Here is a 17,154-nt window from a genome sequence, read left to right on the forward strand (position 1 = left end):
ATTTTTTTCTTTGTATTATCTATTCTCTTAATTTCTGTGGTATGTGCATGTGTGTGCATATATGTGCTTGAGTGTGTCTGTGCAGGCATGCGTCTGTGCAGATGTGCATTCATACATGTATATACTGTGTGCACACGCATGTGTAGCACATGAACATGAGTGGTGCATGAACACAAGTACACAGATGTACACGATCCTGAGGGTACATGTGCAGGTCATATTTCGGCCTTCCTCCTTTAAGATAGGGTTCTCACTGAAATGAAAGTCCACCATTTTGACTAGCCTGTCGGGCCAGCAAGCTCCCAGGACCTACCTGCCTCTGCTGGAGTTATTGGTCAGTTCCAGGCATACACACGGTCATGCCTAGCTTTCAACATGCTGGGGATCTGAATGTAGGAACTCATGCTTGTATGATAATCTTATCTACAGAGCTGTCTTCTTATCTTATGTACTCTTTTGGAGACCCATGTCCAGGGGCCAAAATTATTATTATTTTTTTGAACTTTTGCAAATGTTTTCCAAATTCCAGGACATATTTTCTTGACTCTGTTCAGTGCTACTTTTTTCCCCAACATTTTAAAAATCTGGATATTTAAAGCTGGAGAGATGGCTTAGAAGTCAAGAGCACTGACTGCTCTTCCAGAGAACCAGGGCTCGATTCCCATTATCGACATGGTGGGTCACTATTGTCCGTAACTCAGTCCCGGGGGACCTGATGCCGTCCTCTGAAGGTCTCCATAGGCACTGCACACTTATTAGATACAGACAAGTTCAGGCAAAAGACTCATACACATAAAATGGAACTAAATAAATATTTTTAAAAAAGAATCTAGATATTTCAATATGTCCCATGGTATGGCCCATGATAACAAAGTAGAATGTTTTTCCTAAGTGTAAAATACTGTAATCACTAAGGGAAGCATCGTTTCAGAGTGTGTGTGGCACGTGTGTCAATAGGGCATCTCTGGGGACCAGAGGGCAACTACTGAGTCAGGCCCCTCCTTCCTTCTTTACAAATTCATGTCATCAGAATGCCACTGTCAGGCAGCCAGTGCCTTTGCTTCTGAGCCATCTTGCCAAACCTCACAACCATTTTTAATCGGCAGACCCGCTGGCTGTGTGTCACTTAGGTTAGCTCGCCACAGTGTCCCCATGAACATTCTCAAGCTATTCGCTGTACGCATTTCCTGCTGCCCAATGGGGCTTCAGTCTTCCCTACCTGAGAGAGCATCCTTGAAAGAACAGGATAGCAATTACATCACCAGGATATTTTGACTAAACCTCCTATGTGCTTGCTTTTAAAGAAGATGGCTACAGGGCTAGAGCTTTAACTCTTCGTCATGAATTGCAACATACCTCACATGCCACTACTCAGCTCAGGATAACACAGGGTTTTCTCCTGCCAGCCTTTTTCTGGAGTTGATTTTCAAGGAAATCAGTAACTTATTATGTCTGAGGTTCCAGGCCTCCTGTCTTGACAAATTGCCTTTGTAAAATATGGGCACCTCTCCATAGCCACTGGCGGGCTCGGAAATCTGAAACGGTCTCCCACAGTAATAGAATTCCTAATAATGTATGAATAATTCAGTATTTATCTGAATCTTTAAAAATCATGATGACAAAATTGAATGACACCTATATCATAGTAAATAAATAAAACTTTATTGACTTTTTTATTTAAAATTCATCTAACATAAAGTGAAGTTAGACAAAATTATTTAGAAAAAATCTTTTTAAAATCCTAACTGACTACAAAACTAAAAGCTTTAGATCATTAGACAATGAATGCACTCAGTGGTGAGAGCACCGAGGATACACAGGAGGGGGAGGGAGGGGAAAGAAAGGAAAGGGAAGGGAAGGGAAGGGAAGGGGAGGGGAGGGGAGGGGAGGGGAGGGGGAAGAGGAGGGAAAACAGGAAGGGAGGGGGAAAGGCAAAGAGGAAGATAAAGGCAAAGAGGATGGAAAGAAAATGAGGAAATTATAAACAGGGAGGTTTTGGAGTCTGAACAAAATTTTTTAACAAAGAGATGTTTAGAATTAATAACTTAAGTCTCCAGTTACTTATAATTCCTTGGATATAGTGCATTAAAAGCCAGCATGTGACTTAGACAGAGTTATCAGAACTTGCTTCTCGGATCCCTGACACAACGTTAGAAATCTATCCTATGTCTCAACATCTTCACCATCCAGGGAACACAGAGTTTGTTGTAATGGTTTCTTCAGTGACGTCCTCACTGTGCCCCTGTGATTCAGAACACGGGCAGGGTTTCTAGTCCCATCCACAGATGTCAAGGGAACCCGAAGGACGGATGAGATTGTAGAGAGAAAAGGAAAACAGCAAACAAGACCGAAGAGCCTTGCATCTCCAAGGGAACCAGCCAAGCCAGGTGCTGTGTAGGACAATGTGGTAGCAACGGTCGCTTCCTGTGGGCTGGACTGTGATGGTCAATGCCTGTGTCCTGCCTGTGGCGTGGTGACTTGAGTAAACTTGAGATTATTAGTTCAAAGCCCTCCATCTTGGCAGAAGGACTTGAGCATGCTGCCCAGGGACTGCTGCCATCTAACCCCAGCAGAGGTCACAGGTCATGCCGCCTCACTGAAATGGTACCCGGAAGAGCAGAGGACTCCAGTCACATCTTTTAGTTCATGATATTGTGACGCTGATAATATCAGCGTTGAATCTAGGAGTCTGTGAAGGGTTCTCCAATGGTGGACAGCCGTCAAGCTCCCCAAAGAGAAGCTGCACCTTAGCCGTCTTCCCTACCTGGCATCGTGGTGCCAAGGAACTTCTACGTGAGCTGCTCCTCTCCACGTCTGGAACTGAAGATTTATCATGTAGCACTCAGAGCTTCCAGACCTTTCCTCCTCACCAGAGCCTGTCCGTCGTCCCCAGAGAGGCTGGACAAACTCAAGAATAATTTTGGCAGATTTTGCTCGGTGGCAGCCTCCACAGCAGAGGCACACAAAAGCAAAGGACAGAATGAAGAACACCTCCAGGCCCACTGGGGAGCAGTCCACGGGGCGGCACTAAGGTTCTTGACCACAGCTAAGCACAAGTCACTCTCTCAGTCCTCCCTTGGGAATGGAGGCCATCATTCACTGACGTCCCAAATCCCATCTTCTCACCAGTCTTCAAGTATCAGCATTGGCTGCTTGCCCAGCGCCAGCTTCTCTCCTTTGGACCAAACATCAAAGATCAGTCAGTTTGGTAAACATTTCATTATGGAAGTGCTGTATCAGATGGATAGGGACCACATGCTGGGGGCATGGCCACACTCCTTCAAAGAGGAGATGACACAGACTAGGAAATCCCAGCCCAGAGAATGTTCCCGGAGTTTGATGGATGCTTCCCTTCCTCACGTCTATGTTCAGCCATACCTCTTACCAGGTGTTTCTTTCGTAAACAGAATAAAATTTCTTGTAAAGGCTAGCTCTTTCCCACGGGTCATGGCTATGGCTGTGCTGTGGCAGTCCTATCTCCTAGATATCCCCAGGCCGGGTGGCAACACACTGCTGAGTTGCGGTGTCTGTCCTCCAGAATGCTTGGCTGCTCACTGTGCCTTCATTAATCCCCACAGCCACACTACAGCCACTCCTATAATGTATATTACTTGTGAAAGGTTATTTTTAAAAACCAAATAGTATTTATGAAGTCTTTATCCCATGTGTTCATTGGACCTACTCCAATGAATTCAATGACACTTCTCTTTCCAAATGTCAAAACACCCTTCTAGGACAATGCCTTTCAGCCCGTTTATGTGGTCATTACTGGCGCTGGCTAGTTTTATGTCAACTTGACACAAGCTAGAGTCATCAGAGAGGAAGGAGACTCAATTCAAAAAACGTTCCTGTAAGGTTGAGCTGTAGACAAACCTGTAGGGCATTTTACTAATTAGTGATTGTTGTGGGCGGGCCTATCTACCATTCCTGGGCTGGTGGTCCTAGGTTCTCTAGGAATGCAGACTGAGCAAGCCATGGGAAGTAAGCCAGTACACAGCACTCCTCCATGGCCTCTGCATCTGATCCTGCCTCCAGGTTCCTGCCCTGTTTGAGTTCCTGTCCTGGCTTCCTTTGATGGTGAACTGTGATGTGGAAGCCTAAGCCAAATAAATCCTTTTCTCCCCAAGTTGCTTTGCTAGTGGTGTTCTATTATAGCAATGGAAACCCTGACTAAGGGAATTACATTTATTATTACTTGCATTGTTGAACCAACCCTGCATGTCCGGGAAAAAAGCCAACTCAGTTGCGGCAGGTAGTCTTTTTGATGTATGCCTGTGCTAGGATTGCAAGTATTTTACTGAGTATGTTTTGATCCATGTTCACAAGGGCTATTGGCCTCTTCTCTTTCTTTCTACCTCGCCTGATTATTTGCTAGCTTTCTTGCTCCCCTGCATTCTTTCTTTGGTTGCCATGTCTTTCTCTGGTTAGGTATGAGCATGGAACTGGCTGTATAGGAAGAGTTTGAGAGGGCTCCTCCTGTTTGTGTATTTTGTGTTTGTTTCTTGATTTCTTTTTGACCCATTCATCATGCAGTAATGTTTAATCTCTGGTCCCAGTGAACTTGATGCCCACTTCTGTCTTCTGAGGGCACTGGGCACACATGAGGTCCCCAGATGTGTATTCACGGAAAACACCAACCCCATGAAAAAGAAAAAAATAAATAAAGGAGCAAACCACTATACCTGAACAACAAAAACAACAACAGCAAAGAAATCTCAGAGGCCTTCCTTCTACCCAGAGAATAAAAATACAGGGAGGCAGAAGACAGCTGAGTTTGCAGTTCGTTGGTGGCTGGGCATCTTCTGTCTCTTAAAAGGGAAGTTTTAAAGGATGAAGAAAGGAAAGTGAAGGAAGACAATGAGATGGGAGGGGTGGAAAGAAATTAAGAAGATCATTCTTAAATTAACACATCATGAGGCCCAAACAGACAGTCTATCAACTGTGTTAAAAATACAACCGCTAGGTACTGTGTTAAAATACAGCCACCAGTTCTATAGAAATGCTGTGTTTGTTATTGTCCTCATGTACTTAATTTAACTGATACCTGACTTTAAAGGATTAGGGAAAAAACTATATGTGGACACAAGATTCATTAGGGTTTCACGCTCACACGCCAGGCAGCAGCTGCAAACTCTTCAGAGCACTTTGAACATTCAGGGTTGCCAGCCTTCCCTGGCAATGCTAACATCTCTTGACTGCTAACACGTGTTCTTTCAAATGAAGAGGTTAGCTATTGTATTTTTTATAAACTTATTTTAGGAACTAAATTGCCCTAAAATTACTATAAGCTTATTAAATACTACTAAGAAATTATTTACTTGGACATCATTCGTGTAATAAAAAATAAAGGTCATTTGTTGTTATAGCTGAGATGTTTCTCAACTAAATTAAAAAAAATGCATCAAAAAAATGGCGTTTGTGATTCTCACAGACGATAGGAAAGTCTGTCCAAAAGTCATCCAACAGAGGGTCTGTGACAGCATTAGATCCCTCAGTTCTTGGCTCACATTCATTGCACCTGCACAACCTCAGCAGTAGTATTCTGGTCTATAATCGTCACACTTAGAGTTCAGCTGAGAGTCCGCACTTGCCCGAGAGCACAGTAGCAGCTTCTCTGTGTCATCTCTGTGCCTCCGTGTCCACAGCTCTCCTATACTTTGTGACCTGGGCGACAGAGTCTCAAACTGGATATATGTCTCTTTCGCCAAATCATCTTCCCAGAAAGGGTCTGATGTACATTGTAGTTTACACACTTTATATAATAAAAAACAAATTAGGGGCACGACTATAACACAGGCAGTGCTGGTCACCACGATGAGGAATGACCACTGGGAGTCACGGTCTTCCACTCCGTTGGTAGAAAACATGATACACTGGTCCTTCCGAGGAGCCACTCCTTTGGGACAGACACATGCCACATACTGACTGCCGGGTTCTAGGCCATCTATGGTTGCCTGGTTCTCGCCATAGTCTGCATCCGCTAGCAGCAGGTCCTTCTCTCCGTACTTAGAATACAGCACAGTCACAGCAGCCCCCCGTGTGGTGACGTTCCACGTCAAAGTCGCGCTCACTCCAGTCTCGCTGGCCACCCTGAGATCGGCTATAGAGACATTTGTTTCCGTGGGCATCGCCTGATCCAAGAGTGCCAACTCCTCTTTCTTACTCGCGCTGACCGGCGGAAACTTACTTCCGTTCTTTTCTAGCTTTGCCTCGCTTTTCTCGCCGGGGTGGAGCGGGAGTGGCTGGTGGCTCGTCCTGACGGTGCTTTCCGAGCTGCTGGTTTTTACACTCGTGGGTGCAGAAGCAACAGAGAAGACAGAAGGCAAAGAGAAGGAAGAAGGAGGTGGTGGAGATGTAGACAGAGCAGTTGAGGGAGTGAAATAGGAAGAAGTGGAAGAGAGGCCGGGTGGCAACTGTGACTTAGGTAGAGGTGGCGCACTTCCTGCTCCCTGCTGAGGATCCTCATCGGGGTGCTCTCCGGGGTTTCTTTCTGAAGTGTCTGGTAATAGGGTGGTAGTAACGGTGCCAACAACGGTCACAGACACCACAGCTTCCGACGTCCCAGCTAGGTTCTTGGCTTTACATCTGTAATCCCCAGCATCCCTGTAGGAGATGCCCGTCAGGCTCATGATGGACCATCTGGCTCCTTCTCCTGGAGACTCCTGGATTACTAGGAGAGAACACACAAGAGCTCTGTGACAGGTAGGAGCACTCATACCAACTAGGATTGACAGAGATTCTGTGTGCGTCCCTCTCACACAGCCGGGGGAAAGGGCACTTTGTACAGCGGGTGAGGATGAGGAAAATGGTTTACATGAAGTCTGGGACCTGCCAAGAGCTGCCGGTCTGTCTGTTTGGGAAATGACTCCCTAAAAGTGTTTGGGGATGGAAATTAGAAGATTCAGGTCTCCCCAGCAGCACGCAGTTGTACACAAGTAAACTGGTAGGTACATACTCAAGTCTCTGTGTTTGGGGAAAAAAATCGGATTAGAAAAACTAATCTCAAAAGCTCCTTCCAATTCTGATTGTGAATCTATAAAATGTTTATCATAAGACTTAGGGTTACGCAGGAAGACAACAACAACGAAAAGGCTTTACTTAACGGTTTCTCAAGATTTTTTTCTCATTGGAATTTAATGCATCTATGCAGATATCCAGTAGGCACCAATAGTCATGTTTTGGCATAAGGGAGATATGACTTTTATTCTAAACTATCTGTCCCCTTTTTTGTTTGTTTGTTTGTTTACTTGCTTGCTTGAGACAGGGTTTCTCTGTGTAGCCCTGGCTGTCCTGGAACTCGCTCTGTAGACGAGGCTGGCCTCGCACTCTGAGATCTGCCTGCCCTTGCCTGCTGAGGGCTGGGATGAAAGGCGTGGGCCACCACTGCCCGGATGTCATCCACTCCATATTAAACTCAGATAAACTAGAGAATTATAAGCTCACTTATTTGCAGAGTAATATAGAAATATGCAGAAAATTGCAATATTTTTTAGTTAAACACTAGAATGTTATCTGAAATGAAGACAGAAGCTTCCTGGAGGACAGTATTACATAAAGCAGGGTACCAATAGCCCAGATGTGAACTCAGTAGCTTCTATTGTAGGCCATCTGACAGCATTCTACAGGACTATTGGACCATAGCTTTTTATTCCATCAAGCTTTATGTTTTTCAATCTCAATTGTCATTTTATTTTGAAGAGTCCCAAGACTAATCTTATCTTTGCTTAAGTGAGTCGAACCCTGGGTTGATTACCACAGGGTTTAAAAAGCCTATATAATTAATATTTCAAAAAATTATATTTCTGCCCCACAGTAAGCACTCTGTGTAATTGAGTGTTTAAATAGAGTTGTTCAAAATTTGTATAAAAGTCATTTTGAAAATGTTTCCAAGGTTTTTCACTTTAAAGTGAGTGTATCCAAGGTAACTGAACAGGACAAAAGCCTTAGTGGCCCTCGTTTATTTACCCGAACGTGCATTTTCTACATAAGGAAAGAAAAGAGCTCTATGGTCTAATTCTTTTCTAAGTAGTTATATAAAGTGAGAAAATATTGATCGATAAAATGTACTCCTGAAATCCCCTGCGTCCAGGGAGCTAGGACTATAGCACAGAAAGTCCTAGATTTGATTCCAAGTACCGAAACAAAATTTCATTTGAATTTGTAGGCTAAAGGTATAATTTGCTGGTAGAGCACTTGTCTGGCCCTGGAGTCGGTTCCCATCACTGAAAACAAAACCAACACTGGCATTGTAAAAATTAACCAGCCACTTAAAATTTGTACAAATAACCAGATGTGGAGGTATGTGCCTTAAATCCCAGCACTCCAAGGTAGAGGCAAGCAGATCTCTGAATTTGAGGCCAGCCTGATCTACAGGACTAGTAGCCAGAGTCACACGAAGAAGAAACCCTGTCTTGAAAAAAAAAAAAAAAAAAAAAAAAAACAGAGATGGCTCAGCAGTAAAGAGCACTGACTGCTCTTCCAGAAGATCTGGGTTCAATTCCAGGCACCCACATGGCAGCTCCCAACTGTCTGTAACTCCAAGTTATGACACCTTCACATAGACATATATGCAGGCAAAACACTAATGCAAATAAAATAAATAATTTTTTAAAAAGATGTAAAAAAGAAAAATAATAATAAAATAAAATTTTCACACACACACACAAAAAAAACCCATGAAATGAAATCCACAGTTTTGTAAACTTGTTCACGCCGGAATACTAATCGTACCTGTATAATTAATTGGTGAGCCGTTGGATCTGGTCCACATCAGCTGTGGGGTGGGGTAGCCAGTGGCATCACACCTCAGCAGGACATTACTACCCACAGCTGATGTGATCTTGGTAGCTGAGGTCATCACTGACGGCTTCAGACACTGTTCCAGCTCTGCCCTCTGAAACAAGATTCCTTCGAGGCGCTCAGGTTCACTGCAGACCATCAGAGGGTCAAGAAGTACAACGGTGTGGTCAGCAACTTTCGACAACTCAATCACTTTGGAAATGTGACAGTCGCAGAACCAGGGGTTGTCCTGTAAACCTAAAACACAAGCGCAGAGTGGAAAGGAACAGTAAAGGTCGCCCTGATGAATTAAATTGGCAGTGCACCTTGTCTTGTGGCAGAAGGTTGGCACACTATCTCCCTAACAGATGAAGTTCTGGGAAGGACAAAGTACAGTCACCTGCAGGTCAGCTGAGGTTACTGGCTTCTAGTCCCTCTGTGCCCCAGCTTCTTCACCTCTAAAATGAAAATAATAATCATCATCATAATAATAATAATACCAACTTCCTCATAGGATCATTGGGATTAAATGAGAGGGTAAAGGTTAGTATTTGGAGTAAATGTTGGGAAATAGTAGCTACGAGTATTAACAACTTCTAGTGTTCTGTTCTCTACTTAAGGGAATGCCCGGGAAGAAAATTGAAGCTGTTGTTGTCGGAACAGAGGAGCTTCTTGTTAGTAAGGGTGGTCACAGCCAAAGAACCATTCAGTATAAAAGACCCAAAGTCACTGGGCCCATTCTCAGCCTTTCCAAAATTACCAAAAACAAGAAAGACTTTCAGAACAACCTGCAATGAGACTTGGAAAGTTTCTCGGAGAGACCCAGGGTAGAACATGTCTCTAAAGATGCTTCCCTGCAAGCGGTGGCCTTGTCACAAACTTGAGAAGGTTGGTCTTAGGGACCTGTAGTTACAGCTTTTGCGATAACATGGGACCCGAGCTGAGAAGGGAACAGAGAACTGTGATTTCAGGAGGCCTAGCAGTGCTGGACACTGAGTTGACTGTTTGCAGGGCGATGTTTCCACTGTGACTTATGGGTCCTGTAACAGCAGGCCATGAGGGCTCATTCTTCGGCCAGGACTGGTTACTTTTTAATCTCCTACTGGAGAAGTTTGTTCTTCTCCTGAGGGTGCATAACCTTGAGTTCTTCCCTCTTACATTAAATCCTGTGACTCTGTGACTACTCTGATAATTAATGCCAATTTGAACTCTTTTCTTTTAATATTTTAATTTTCTTTTAATATTTTAGTACTGAAGGATCACCCAGTTGTGTTGTAAGCAGACTTCTTGGTTTCTTTCTTATATTAATAACTGAGTATGTCTAGGAAACCTAGGCTGAAATCCTAATTCTAGAAAGCTCCACAACATTATGCAATGTGCGATAATCTCTCCCAGAATGTATATATAATGTAGCTCTTCAGCCGCAGATTTACTTAGGAAAAAAATACACTTAATTAGAAGAAAGGAGATGTCGGAAAAATGAAATATTACAATCTGGTAATATTTTAGAAATTTATTTCTATTTAGAGAAAGCCTCTAAAATGATCTTTCTGAATCAGCCTGTACAAAAAAAAAATTCAAAAGAGACCAAAAACCTTTAATATAAGACCTTAAACTAAGAAGCTACCAGAGGATGGTGGCGCACGCCTTTAATCCCAGCACTCGGGAGGCAGAGGCAGGCGGATCTTTGTGAGTTCGAGACCAGCCTGGTCTACAAGAGCTAGTTCCAGGACAGGCTCCAAAGCCACAGAGAAACCCTGTCCAAAATAAAAAAAAAAAAAAAAAAAAAAAAAAAAAAGAAGCTACCAGAGGAAACATGTCGAGATGTAAGCATAAACAATAAATTTCTGAATAAGACTTCAATACCTCAAGAAGTAATAGCAAGAACCAACAGATGGCATTGTGTCAAACAAAAAGGTTCCGCACAGCATAGGAAGCAATTAGCAGCAAAGAGACAACCAACTGACAGAATGGGAGAAAATTCTATCCAGCCACTCATCCAGCATGGGAGCCGTAACAAGGATTCATCAGAACTCAAAGAATTAAATAGGAGGAAAGATTTTTCAATCCATCAAAAACATGAAGCCTGTTCATTCCAGTTTTGAAACATCTAAGGTCAAAGTACAGTTTTTAAGATGTGAATAGAAACAGTTTTACAAGGACTGACTGCGGTCACACATCCACCTTGTGTTTTTTTCATGGGGACAAAGGTACAAAAAGTCCCAGAGTTAAACTATTACTTACATTCTTTGAAGGAACTACACCAACCACAATCACAGCCTTTGCATTAATTAATTTATTTCATGACTATTCTTGGATGAGGCCACTTCATGCCTTCTGAAAGAGAAATTCAATGTGTTTCATGCATCAGAACAGCTGGGTTACATAGGCTCTTTGAGTGTGTGTGTGTGTGTGTGTGTGTGTGTGTGTGTGTGTGTGTGCGTGCGTGTGTGTGTGTGTAGGTGTGTGCATGCAAATGTGTGGAAAGACAGAAACAGATTCTTGTACAAAGCTTATTCTGCAAGCCCTGCCCTTCACAGCCAAGCTGAGGCCTCGCTTAGCTTGTGGAGACTGCTGGGCAGCCATGCAATGGGAAAGGAGAGTCTTCAACAAATGATGGTGGCTAGGACAGCCAGACCTCTAGAAAATAACAAACCACAACTCCTGCTTTGCGCCATATACAGAGACTGTTTTGAGGTGGATTGTAGTCATAAGCGTATAAGATAACAGACATAATGTGAAAAATAAATTGCAAGATTCTGCCTATAAAGAAAGCAGAGTCCCTCCGCGATCTTGGGGTGGGTGGACACCTACTTGGATTTGTCAAACGACACACACACAAACACACACACACACACACACATCCCTAAAACCATGCATATCAAGATATCTACACAGAAGATGCCCAGAAGTTTGTGAGCTCACCAAGAATAATTCTTCTTGGTGGAAGATCCAGGCTTCTAGAAGGTGTCACAGCTAAATGGGACCAGCTCTCCAGGAAATCTGGTGGCAGTGTGGCTATTCGGTTGCTTGACAAATCCAAGTAGGTAAGGTTCTTCAGATATCTGACCACCTCATTCGGCACACGGGTTATTCTGTTATTGTGCAGGTCCAGTGTCCTCAGGTGGGGCGTGTCCAGCAGAGACGCCCAAGGGAAAGCAATCAGAGAATTGCCATCCAAACGCAGCTCATGCAGTTGCTTTAGGTTATAGAAGCTGCCAGGTTCTATGCTGGCCACTGAGTTGTAAGGAAGCCAGAGGTACTGCAGCTCCACCAGGTAGTAGAAGGCCTCTGTGGGGATCCTTTGGACCACAGTCTTCTCTATTCGAAGCTTCACGGTGTCCACGGGGAAGTTTGTAGGGACTTCATTCATGTCCAGGTCATTACACAACACTGACCTGGAGTCACAAGAGCAAGGTCAGAAGATCTCCTCTCCAAGACTCATCTTGAAACAAAGCCTTATTTGAAACATGTATCTATATTTAATTCCCTACTAGTGTTTTACAAAACATTTGGTTAGTCTGGAAAATCTATTTATTAATAATGCCACATTGTCATCATCATCATCTCCTTCCTCACCATTATCATAATATGGCAACCATTAAATTGAACCATACAAAATGGCCATTCTCACAGTAAAGTTGATCAAATCTGAGCAATTTCATGGTGTTCGATGGGTATTTATGGAGGACCTTTCACGCTAGGACTTTGAAATACAGATCACACCCGTCTCTTTATTAATCATCCTGCCTGTCCAAAGAGGCAGATACTGCATGACATGCCAGGCAAGTGCTGGACCACTGAGCTGTACCTCAGCTCTAATTATTATTCAGTAAAAGTTGTGATTTTCTTCTGTTAAAATTTGTTTCAAGAACTCATTATTTATTTCAATTGTCAAAGTCCCAAGAATTCATTGTTTATCCCAATTGTCAAAGTCCCAAGAATTCATTTATTTTTTAGCAAATATTCTAAAAAAAAAAAAAAAAACCACAAAAAAAAACCCACCCAGAGTCTACTGTGCCTGACTAACAAGAGTCCATTTTGTCCATTTTGCCTGCATGTTAAGGGATTCCTGTGCATCCTAAAGGAATTATAATTCTTACTAGGTTAAAGCAATGTGAGGCTTAATAATTTCTGTGAGTGCTATTTTATAAACATAATTTTCTTTTGTAAATTCTGTCAAAAAAAACTAATTATTAACCTTACTGACTTCACTCTTGGTCTTCCTACTACCAAGGTATTAGTGGAAAATGTCTCCAGATGAAATGGGAAACTCTGAAAGCAGATTACATGGATAAGCTTGCAATTCCTACCCAGCCTCACTCTCTTGTACTTTCTGTAACAATCCCGCTCCCTCCCACCCCATACTGAACGTTCATCTCCAGAGAGGAGTGTTTTGTGCATGTGAGTGTAATAAATTTTTTCAAGACAGAAAGTTCTTTTGGAATTTCAGAGAATCTTTTGAGGAATCTGAGAGGTGAACTGTTGCTCACAATAAAAATTATAGGGCAGTGGGCCACCAGCTAAGAAAAACTGAACCAAGACTCATGGAATTTAAACTTCTCCTGATTTTTAATAAATAATTTGCTTTCATAAAATCAGGATGATTTGCTTGTGTCCTCTTCACCAGGACAGTCAGAATACTTAGCAGCAAAGAGAGGGGCATACCTTGATCCCGAGCCGTCGTTCCTGCCTTGATGATCACAGGTGCACTGCGCAGGACAGGTGCAGCTCACGCCTCCCAGAAAACACAGCACAAGGCACAGACAGGCAAGGAGCCACATAGCTCCAAAGTGGCCCTCAGAACAGAAGGTAAGAGGCAAGTCAAGAGCATGTGGAAGCTGGTGTGCCGGGATGCCAGCCGACATTTAGCATCAGCAGCTTAGCCAGATTAGCCGAGATCTGCAGCTATTTAACCTTCAAGTGTCTTGCAGGGGGTCAATCCACCCAGCCTTTGAATATGGGCTCGGCCAGGTAACACGCTTACCACAGCAGTGAAGATCTCACTTATCAGGAAAATTTCAATAGCTGCCCATGTCTAGATTTGCAAGGAACCCTTATCGGGCCCCTTTTCTATAGAGGGAACTGTCACCATAGTTTAAGAGCATATCCAGTGTTAAAAAGAGCTCAGTATCTTGGCCTAAGCTAAAATTTTTGGTAGTTTATTTGTACACTCGTTGTCCTCTTCCCTTTCGCATCCTCTCCTGCAAGTGTGACTTTACTTCTAATAGAGTCACCAGCGTTGCCCCGCCCTGCTCATCATCCAAATCCAAGTAAGCTCAACCCATGTCATTGCCGTTGTGTGAAGACTCTTGAATCCTCTCCTGATGTGTCAGGGCCACAGCTCCAGTGACAGTATGTCCTGAGTCTCTCCAAGGTCATCTCCGTATCCACATGATCTCCCCAAGCATGTTCATTTCTAGTGAAGGTACTTATTTCTATTCAAAACCATATTTCACTCCACATTTGGAGCACCAAAATCCTAGAGATGAGCTGAGGGCAGAGGATTCAGCTCAGTTGGAAGAATGTTTTCCTGGAATGAACAAACCACTGGGTCCAGTCTCCAGCACCACATAAAACTGTGTATGGAGGTATGTGCGTAGTCTCAGCAGTTGAGAGGTGAAGGCAGGACAACCAGATAGTCACAAAGTCGTCCTCTGTACATAACAAACTGGATGCCAGTCTTATAATGGACACCCCCTAAAGAAGAGTCTCAGAAGGTCAACTGGCATGTCTTTTAGCAATGTTTGGCAACAAAATCATCTTTGAGGCATTGTCTCATTATGTAGACCAGGCTGGCTTTGAACTAAGAGCTCCATCTGCCTCTGCTGGGATTAAAAGTCTGCACTACCTCACCCAGCTACAGGGATTAAACTTTTAATCTAACTTAAAATCTACCTCCACACACAAAATAAGTGAAATTCATGATGATAATAAAAATATTTCATCTTCATAGTATGTGACTCTATCATGTTTAGACATGAGAAGAATGAGTTCTATAAAAATAAGAATATTACATGATGTTATCAAGCACTCATAGAATTCATATATAGACAATACAGTCTGGAAAACATTGCTCCTTCTAAAAAATAATCACATTGCAGCTGTTCAGAGACTATACAATTCACTTGGTCAGCAAATATTTACTGAGTTCTTGCCAACCTCCGAACCAAGTTCTGAAGGGACAAAGATAAGCAACACCTGGTCCCTAAGCAATCCCTAAGGAAGCCAAATGATGGAGACACAGGCCAACGAGGAGGCAAAGGAACATCGTGTTCAGACTGTGTAATCAGGCCAAGCTTTCCTGTTGGGTGGCCCCTGAGCTCCCAAGCAAGTAGAGAGAAGCGGGAAAAGGTGTGCTCTGTCTGTGTGTGTTTGTGTATGTGTGTGTGTGAAACTTCAAGAGAACCTCAGGGAAGCACAAGCGTTTTCTGTTGCTCAGAGCTAAGCATCTGAGGCTGAGGGTGCAGAGGAAAGGCCTTAGATACCCAGTTAAAGAGCCACACTCAGCCTCCAGACAACAAAAACATAAAGGTTAAGCTGTGAGTGGCTCGTCAGGTCAACAGATTACATGGATTTCCTGGTGGCTGTGTGGAAAGGTATAGAGCAGTGATTCTCAGTCTTCCTAATGCTGCAATTCTTTAACACAGCTCCTAATGTTGTGGTGACCCCAAACATAAAGTTATTTTTGCTACTTCCTGTCATTTTGCTACTGTTATGAATTATAATGTAAATATCTTGCATGTAGGATATCTGATGTGGGAAAGGATTGTTGGACACCCCCGTCACCAAGGGGTCACAGTTCACAGGCTGAGAGCCCCTGGTTTAGAACAGGCAGGAGGGAAGCTGGAGGCTTTTAAGTAGGCACCACTAGCTATGGTCCAAGTGAACAGCCGTGAGTCACAACCTCCCTGTTCTGGTAAAAGTGTGGAGAATATGGTTTTGAGAAATAGAGGCGGAATAATCACTTGATTGGGTGTGGGGATGAAGAAGACTGGATTTAAAAACGATCCCAAGGTTTCCCAGTGCTCGGGACACAGTGATAGGTGGTACCTCTGAGTTAGTGAGCACAAGAGGAAGAAAATAAGCTGGTGGCAGAACTCTGCTCACTAAGTGGCCAAAATGGTCTTTATATTATCAGGTTTATTGACGTTTTGACCTAGAGAAGCAGGACGTGGCCAACTAAGTATAGAAAAGCTGTTTAGTGACAAAGTATCAAGCTAGTTAGCCCAACAGCTACAGGGAACCAGATTCAATGATTATAGTCAGTCTCATTGTATAAATTAGTTGATTGATACAGTGTTAAAATATTAGTGCACCGCTTACATTCATTATATTAAAGTGGAAGTTATCCTTTGTTGGTAGACATGAACTCAAAGCTCTGCAAACTAGAACTCACAGTCAGTTCTCTAGATAATGTGTCCATTACTGCTGGCCATCTAACTGCTCTGTGACTATTGTCTCTCCCATCTAACTGCTCTCATGACCCTTGCTGTCATTTTGTCCCTGTAAGCAGCTTAACTGCAGGGGCTGAACAAGCCAGCAGCTCCTGGCACAAAGCTCTCAGGAGTACAACACATTTTAATGTTGTCACAGGAGAATTACAAAAAGATGAGACATCTCTCTGGGACCAGGCTGAGGAAGAAAGTCTCTCTGGGGCCAGGCTGAGGAAGGAAGTCTCTCTGAGGCCATGTTCAGGAGAACTTTGACCTTGCAGCTAAGGGATCCTGATGTGAGATTCCCCTCTATGCTATGAATACGTTTTATTACCATTGATTAATAAAGAAGCCGCTTTGGCATATGACAGGGCAGAATAGAGCTAGGTGGGAAAACTAAATTGACTGCAAGAAGGTAGAGCCAGGCAGATGCCATGTAGCTGCCAAAGGAGAAAGATGCCAGAACCTTACCTGTAGTCCATAGCATCATTGTGATACACAGATTAATAGAAATGGGTTCATTTAAGTTGTAAGAGCTAGCTAGGAATATGCCTAAGCTATTGGCCAAACAGTGTTGTAATTAACATAGTTTCTATGTGATTATTCAGGCCAGGCAGCAGGTAAATGAAAAAGCAGTCTCTGTTTACAAATGGTACCCACCATCTGGGGCATAGACCCATATAAGATCTAAAAAAGCTTAAGAAAAAAATAGAGGGCTTCTAGACCAACAAAAACAGGAGCCAAGCATAGCTTTTGGTAGCCTCATTTGTTTTTTTTTTCAGATAGGCTCTCTTTGCTGGCTGGCCACAAGCAGAGGCACAGCTCCTTTAAGAAATGGCTTCCTGGTTCTTGCTGGATCTTTCAGAGAGGTCCTGCTACCAAGCACTTAGGGTTTGTGAGCAGAGTGCTACAAGTTGTTTGGTGGTGACACAGACCCACT

The 17,154-nt window shown here is 43.2% G+C and overlaps 1 protein-coding gene across 1 annotated transcript; it reads right to left on the reverse strand.

Moving 5' to 3' along the window:
• Nucleotides 1–1,834: 1,834 nt before the first annotated feature.
• Nucleotides 1,835–13,665, reverse strand: Lrit3 (leucine rich repeat, Ig-like and transmembrane domains 3). Its single transcript, XM_050154118.1, has 4 exons — nt 13,447–13,665; nt 11,704–12,176; nt 8,731–9,036; nt 1,835–6,670 (listed from the first exon to the last, which is right to left on the reverse strand). Exons 1-4 carry the CDS (start codon nt 13,644–13,646, stop codon nt 5,529–5,531), a joined length of 2,121 nt encoding a protein of 706 aa, XP_050010075.1. The 5' UTR covers nt 13,647–13,665; the 3' UTR covers nt 1,835–5,528.
• Between the last annotated feature and the right edge of the window lie 3,489 nt (nt 13,666–17,154).

Source organism: Alexandromys fortis, unplaced genomic scaffold (assembly GCF_014885135.2).
Source record: "Alexandromys fortis isolate MF-2015 unplaced genomic scaffold, M_Fortis_MF-2015_v1.1 scaffold_19, whole genome shotgun sequence".
NCBI lineage: Eukaryota > Metazoa > Chordata > Mammalia > Rodentia > Cricetidae > Alexandromys > Alexandromys fortis.

What these genes read in the sequence shown, in the direction of transcription:
- Lrit3 (XM_050154118.1), bottom strand. Translation starts at nt 13,646, where the DNA reads ATGTCGGCTGGCATCCCGGCACACCAGCTTCCACATGCTCTTGACTTG. An exon ending in ACCAAGAAGAATTATTCTTG is followed by an intron (nt 9,037 to 11,703) that starts GTGAGCTCACAA and finishes CTTGTGTTTTAG; the next exon opens with GTTTACAGGACAACCCCTGG. An exon ending in CTCACCAATTAATTATACAG is followed by an intron (nt 6,671 to 8,730) that starts GTACGATTAGTA and finishes GTTCTCTCCTAG; the next exon opens with TAATCCAGGAGTCTCCAGGA.